We start from the raw sequence: 7,411 nt of genomic DNA, 5'->3' as shown, positions 1-7,411 counted from the left end.
TATATATATATATATATATATATATATATATATATATATATATATATATATATATATATATAGTGGTTTGGAACGCCTCCGTTTTGTGGCCTGAATTCGCCTTTTTGTCTGTCTGTGGTTGCAGAGTTTTGTTTACATTTGTTTAGTTGATTGTAGGTTTTTGCTTGAATTCTTAGAGATAGCAGCTTTTTTTTTTCTTTTCTTTTTTTAAGCGTTTGCTGTTGCATTTGTTGTTTGCTTAGCTGTGTTTTCGAGTTTGCATCAAACATGTTTTTGCAGCTCAGCTGGTCATTTACTGTGCATTGCACCTGTTGCAACTACTTGCTCCCTTTAAGGCTTTAGGTTGCAGTAATGCACTTAAAGGGGGTTTGCTCCCAAACACGGGAGGAGAGCTGCAGCACATGTGCAGATCCATGCTTGCAAATAAATGTAAGTACCTTTTATGTACAATTAAGCTCAATTATTACTACTTCTCAGTTAACCAGCATTCTGTTCTCTAAAGGCTGATTTATGCTCAGAAACCAGGTCATCTGTGTGTGTTGCAGTTAACGCAGATATGCCCTGCCCTTTCCGCAGACACTCTGGTGCACCTCTCCAAAATTGTTGGTGACCGCAGACAGTGCCGAAGACAGGAGGCCTCTGATTGGTCAAATCTGCAGCTGCTCTACACTGTGTATTTCCTGTTTGGTACCTTACCAGCTTGTTTTGTTTGTATGACCGCCATTGTGTAAAACGACTCGTGAAGATGAATCAGCTAGAAGAGAGAGGAGCACGAGAACGCTGGGACCCTCGCCCCTTGCGTTTTTCTACTCAGCACCTCGGCCGTATCTAGACCCACAGCTAGTTCGTGATTGTGCCTTTTGCGTTGTGGCATGGACTAACATAACACAGACCATGCTTCAAAATTGGCCATAAATTAAAAATATCTGCGACAAGCTCACTGTGCCACACTGTGGGAGTATAACCAGCCCTTTAGCATGTTTTTGTGGGTCTCATGTGATAATTAAATTTTTTTGAGAAACTGAATTTTGGGTTTACAATATCTGTAACCCATAATCATAAACTTAAAAAATGCATAACTTTGTTTGCAAAGATCCATCAAATGTATTGATATTCTAATTTCTGAAATGTGGTTTTATATATAACAGAGGGTAAAATACTCACCCTCCTTCTCATGAAGCACACTAAAAGGCTGCAGCAGCTCATGTTTGGCACACTCCACCACTCCAAGGCGAGCTTTGGCCTCGTCCTCAAAAGCCCTGATGGGAGAATCAATTGTGTTCATTGAGCTGCTGTATGTGTAACTTTTCAGACGAGAGACGGTGACAGGATCATCGAGCTGCATCCTAACCTTAGTGTGAATGGCATGGCATCGAAACGTCGCTCCACTTCGCTGAAAAACGTGCGAGAAGTCTTCATTTTCAAGCCATACTGCTTGCTGGGGTCCCTTTTGTAGATTGTGGTCCTCAGGCCTGAATCTCTGGCCTTACAATTAACAAAACATGAGTTCAAATTTCAATGGTCTCAACAAAAGCAGAATCTCAAGTGGAAATATGCGACAGCGACAAGCAGAGATGATCCTTACCTTTCCCTCACCAGTACTGACCAGGACATCAACAGCATAGACCTCATGTACCTCAAACTCTGCCTTCTCATGGTCCTTTCTGGAAAACAAAATGTAAAAAGAACTATAAATATCAAGCAACTTTAAATACTCAAGGATATATATAAAATAAAAAATTACCTTTGCTGGTCTGTTGGGTTCTGAATGATTGTTTTCTCTCCATCTATCACATGCTGCTTTAACTGATGAGACAGCATACCTTCAAACCACAAAAACAGGCACGATGAATAATAATGCACATTATGCAATAAAAAAATTAAATAAAAAAGGATGCCATAGAAACATCTGACCATTTGCGAAAACATAACCATCATCCTATTATATGACAAACCAGACACTTACCCTCAATAGGAGAGCATTTAAACGACTGTGCGATCTTGTTCCAGGCCTCTGTCACTTGAGCGTTCTAGTAGAGAGAGAGGGGGAAAAAAGAAGATATTTTGAAAATTTTATATCTTCTAGCTTTAAAAGACGTAAAAATTTTCAAACTCCAGTACCATTTTTAATATGCATTATTGAAATAATCGTCAACCAATTTAGTAATCGCTAAATCATTAATTAGAGTATAGCTGAGAGAGCAACCTAATAGAGCGGTAACTATACCAGAATTGTAAAACCAAAAAACACATTTTGGATTTAGTATAAAAAAGGTTTTTGGCCGTCAATATTCTCTATCCAGAACTCCTCCAGTGGAAAAGTTTTAGCTTCGTCTGGTTTCCTTTTTAAAAAAAATATATATTCTACAAGGAACCTTTGGCTATATGATTATTTATCAATTAATCAAGAAAATAATCAACAGAACAATCCATTTGCAAAATAATCATTAGTTACAGCCCTAATAGATAATGTTTATATCAGTTTATAATTTGCTGCATTAGCATTTAATGTAAAGAGAGAATGCTGCTGGAAAAACCTGAGACTAAGCTTAAAAGATGCATTAACCATCCATCTTGTGGGTTTTACCTGGTTCCCGGGTTTAACGAGGCGTAGAGCTGCTTCCGCACACAGATGTGCTGCTTTGATGACGTCAGCTTTTCGGCCTGTGATGGGGTTCTCCTGCAGCAATCGAATCCATCAACATAAGCAACAGTATTTTGAAAGGTGACAAAAACCAGGATCCCACCAAAAGTCTCACCTTATTGGCTCCGACAACAAAGCTGTGAGCGACGTTTGCAATGAAGCCATCAACGTGTACACCAAGATCTCTAAACAGAATAAGACCGGAGTGTGAATATTCAGAGCAAGTTTAGCTGCCACTGTGTAGCAGATCACCATTAAAAGTAAACAGAAAACAAGACATCACAAGCAGGAAATGATAAGAGTAATTTCATTTGGGAATTTCTTTTTTTTGGCTCTCAAACAACTGGATTAACAATGTAACTCTACAAACAATAACGGCATTAATTTGTATCAGACTGATTTTAAAAGCAACTCTTTATGAATTATAAAGACAAGATGAACAGATAAATTAACCAAAGCCCAAATTTGGCAAGTTTACCCATTATGGGCTCTGATCTAGGATTTCGAGCTAAAATATTGAATAATCAATGATATTCTCGTCTTTTAAATGCCTAACATTTTGTTCATCTTTGAAATAATACTGTTTTTAAAATGGCATCAAAAATTATTTCTAAAATATTATCAACCTTTAATGTGAAACTAATCTGCAGATTTACACCATTAACAGAAGTCTGTGTGGTGCAAAAACTTTAAACACATTTAAAAGATCCAATAACCGGGTTGCATAAGTGTACACACCCACTAATACTTTGCTGATCCATAATTTAGTTTAACCTCAGTGTTCTTGCTACTTGAATAGAGCACTGCCAATTACAGCCAATCAGCTTAACTAGATATAAACTTAAGGAATCCTGGTTGTCCCTGGCCTCTGCATTCTTTAGCTAATGACACAAAGAGGTACCGACTAAGTCTGAAAATAATCTCAATGTACTAATGTTCCATTAAACAGGAGGGCATAAAGAGACAGTGGAGTCACAGAAACAGGAGATGAGAATTAATCTTCTCATTGAGAAGTTGCAAAGCTTTCTACCCAGTATAGGTGGTTTTCAATTAATCATTCATTGGCCAAATTCCAGACTAAGTAGTAGGTTCAAAAGAATTATATTTCACTAAATAAAACATCTGGGATTTCTAAAACCTACCACAACTTTTTAGTTCAATCTGTTATGGTCTCATCAAACCAGACTAGAACTTTTAGCCCCAAATCCAAAAATAAGTTTGCAAAACCCTGCGGCTCAATAACATGTATATACAGTGATGTGAAGTGGTGCAGCTATCACGCTCTGGGCTTCATCGAAATAAAATTTGTTAGGGGGAGGAAACCAGAAAGCGTTTTAAATAAAAGTCTGACCTGAAAATCATCTGAGTCCGAAATAACAAAGAACTTCAGAGAGTCCAAGTGTGTCCTCTAATGTAAAATCATGATCATGCAAAATAAACAAACTCAAGTTTAGGATTGGTCTGGCCGATTTAAGAACCAATTTGAAAAAAAGAGACAGTGTTCAGAGATCAGTTAAATAAAAAAAAAATCAATAGGATCACCTAAAGAGGTGGGCAAATGGTGTCCTCTGTTTTAAATGTAATCTCTAGATGCACTCCTCTGAACATAAGAAGAAAAAAGACCCTCATCAGTAGATACAGACAGAAGCAGCAATACAAACCACTGCAACATGACTTAATTCGTCACAGAGTTGTAGAAACTTTCGTTGTTTACCAAAGCTAATCTACCCTGGAGAAACCAGCAATCAGCTACAAAGAAAAACTAAGAATAACACACTGGAGACTCAGACACAGCAGTAACATTAGTGTAGAGTGTGGTGCCTACATTTTGACCAGATCCCCATCTTTAAGTATGTAGTCTGGGTCACTCTTCAGGGGGGAGAAGTGGCAAACACAGTTATTGACGGAGACGCTGGTAGGAAAGGCAATACCTGGAAGATGGAGGGAGATTAAGTTAGAAAGAAACTAAAGATGTATGTTGATAATGATTTTTCATCTAGTTTGTTATAAAATAATACTGATAGCAGCTGGTCAATTTAAAACCAATATGAGAAATCTAGATTGATCCAGCTGAGCTAGATCAAAGATAAAGACACCATCTTTTCCAGACCTTTCTTCATTTCCTTCTCCTTTTTGAAGACTTTTCCAGTTTCAGTCATGATGTAGGCGTCGCCTACCTCACACAGACTGAGGACGGAGACCCCGGCTTTAGCTGCCTCCACAACCTTACGGAGAGCCTCTGTAGAGGAAAACCACACAGTGTTATTAAGCGGAACAGTCTAGTAGCTGAGCAATGTGACTTTTGACTCTGTTTCATGAGCGGTTCTGGTATTTCAACACACTGAAGGGGTTTAATGGAACTGCAATGATCCATCTACCCAAAGCTTTGTTGCTGTTCAACCCTCTGTGATGCAATACCCAAAGGACTGCTTTATCCCTGTGATTACCTGCAGGTACATTCTAGGCAGGTAATAGAAGCCCTGATGTGAAATACAGTGTCTGGGCTTTTGTTTAACAATCTTCTATTAGTCTCTGGTTTAACCATAATAGACATATTATACAGGGTACAAAATACAAAAAAACAAAAACAAAAAAACACTAACAAAACAGGGCATTTCTCATAAAGATGCCCCAAAATTTTAAACATAGGAAACCAAATTGCTAACTTTTAATAGTAACCTGAAATGGTTAAACCTTTTTCTGGATTAAACAATAAGACAAACAAAAAATGAATGCATGTAATACAGAAAGTTTAAAAGACTTGTGTCTTATTTTCATATAAAGACAAGAGTAAAAAAAAAACGCAATTTAGATTTAATTCATAAACAAATCTAATTCATCTCCTTAAATATATTTCAAATACTTTATATTGACTTCAATCATTTCTATATATGTTATGGTTATTATTAGGCAAATATAAGCTCCTAAACGTTGGTACGAGTAGTTAATGTCATAGTAAAGATTGAAGAGTAATGGCTTTCTAAAGATATTTGTAGCTTAGCTAAAGGAAAAAGCAAAAATATACCATCAGCTCTGTTATTCGTCATGACGACTGTCTAATAAAAGCAGGACTTAGCCAAATGGGTAAGGAGATTGAGTTTCCTTCTCGTCTTTCGACTCAGATGCGTTTAGTTAAATAAACCACCATGTACCAAGATGAGCTAGCTTAATAATTAGCATCTCACACTACTTTAACTGCTCTCACCAGTTATAATTATTAAAAATCAAACTTGGACTACACCAGCTAGCTTTAGCTAACCCGTCTATACAGAACTGCAGCCGTTGCACCTGTTAGTCAGCAGTCTATGTTAGCATACTTGCTTCATGAATGTAAAAGCACATGGCTGTAGCGGCAGCTGTATGGAAAACGTTAGCTGGCAGCGCGACAGGCCGTTCCAGTCACTAATGGTTTTTATTTTTTTCTTTAACTTACGGTTGGCGATGTCACCCCCCATCTTATACTTGGTGACCACCAGGTCTTCGGCTATTGTCTGCTCCTGCTCATCGTCGGACATGTTGGCAGTGAAGTTTCCGTCGCTCCTGGGCCCAACGAAGCGACTGTTCTCAGCAAATGAGTTCGGCTCTGACCGCTACGCTGCTGTACGCGCGCGAGCCTCCGGATGCAGTACAAACTCCACCCACCTCCGGTGTTCACGTCACAGCACACCCGGCCCGCCAAAATAGCGGGATGTATGGCAAGTGAAATTCATATTTTATTTCTGTAAAGCAGTTCTGAGAGTTTTTCTCCACTGGCCTGGGCCAAAATACTAGGGATGTTTTACACCATTAATAATAATATTCAAATTACTAGATAGTCCTGCCAACTCTGACAACACATTTAGTTACTTAAAGTCCTTATTTCCTTTGTAGTTTCCAGTTTCTTTTATATATCATTCTATATTTCTTCTTTAATGATCTTATTCTCTAGTGAGTCCTTATCAATTTTATTCTTGTATGCAATTGTTTATTACATTTAGTCTGATATATCAGGAAAACGTGGTATTGTGTTGTTATTGCTGAACTTTGTGATGAGAACATAAATTGCAGTTGTCCTCTGTTGAGATTTCTTCTTCTTCTTCTTCTAGAATTTATTGGCGGTTGGCAAACATTTGGTGGCGGTAATGCACCATATAGTTGTTTGCCAACTTGTTTAGTGAAAAGAATATAGTTGTTATATATTATATAACAACTATATTCTTTTCACTAAACCTGTTACCAATAAATAATGAAATATAATTCTATGACCTAAATCGTAAGTGGTTTTCCTTAAAATATTTATGTACTTCTCTTTTTCCTTTTCAAGACTCCTTATCAGCTGTGTTCTTTTTCTTTGATATTTCCTACAGTTATGCGTAACATGTTCTATTGTTTCAAATTACCCACATACATTGCAACTCCCTGTTTCATGTTTTCCCATTGTCGTGAGATTGATTCCTGTTGTATATCTACAGTAGTGGTAGTTCGGCTTCCTGACTACTGGGGGAGCTCTAGGAAACTAGAGCGACACAGGTTCGAATAAGAGAGTTGTACGTTGTTACCAGATGCTCCAACAATAATAAATGGAAGCACCGCTTTCCAACTGGAATAACTTTGTCTGTCTTCCCTCATAACATGACACCCATTAACTTTAATGTTGAATTAAGTCCTGTATGTCCCAAACATAGTTTTCTTATTATCTTTTCCTGTATTCTGTTCCTCCCAAATTTCCCTCGAACTTCCCAAACCTTCCTTTGTATTCTGTAAAGCCACATTCCTTTTATATCTTCT

General features: G+C 37.6%; 1 protein-coding gene across 1 annotated transcript in view; it reads right to left on the bottom strand.

The window, feature by feature from the left end:
- The window catches only part of pa2g4 (proliferation-associated 2G4), an 8,945-nt gene extending 2,694 nt beyond the window's left edge, over positions 1-6,251 (bottom strand). Inside the window, exons 1-10 of the mRNA XM_015370682.1 lie at positions 6,078-6,251; positions 4,755-4,883; positions 4,470-4,575; positions 2,760-2,829; positions 2,588-2,680; positions 1,967-2,030; positions 1,745-1,823; positions 1,586-1,664; positions 1,352-1,485; positions 1,165-1,259 (exon numbers count right to left, since the gene is read on the bottom strand). Coding sequence (XP_015226168.1) covers positions 1,165-1,259; positions 1,352-1,485; positions 1,586-1,664; positions 1,745-1,823; positions 1,967-2,030; positions 2,588-2,680; positions 2,760-2,829; positions 4,470-4,575; positions 4,755-4,883; positions 6,078-6,159 — 931 coding nt within the window. The 5' untranslated portion in view covers positions 6,160-6,251. The remainder of the gene's footprint in view (positions 1-1,164; positions 1,260-1,351; positions 1,486-1,585; positions 1,665-1,744; positions 1,824-1,966; positions 2,031-2,587; positions 2,681-2,759; positions 2,830-4,469; positions 4,576-4,754; positions 4,884-6,077) is intronic.
- Between the last annotated feature and the right edge of the window lie 1,160 nt (positions 6,252-7,411).

Source organism: Cyprinodon variegatus, unplaced genomic scaffold (assembly GCF_000732505.1).
Source record: "Cyprinodon variegatus isolate N-32 unplaced genomic scaffold, C_variegatus-1.0 Scaffold47, whole genome shotgun sequence".
In the NCBI taxonomy this organism is placed as follows: domain Eukaryota; kingdom Metazoa; phylum Chordata; class Actinopteri; order Cyprinodontiformes; family Cyprinodontidae; genus Cyprinodon; species Cyprinodon variegatus.
This window is presented reverse-complemented; position numbering and strand designations above follow the sequence as displayed.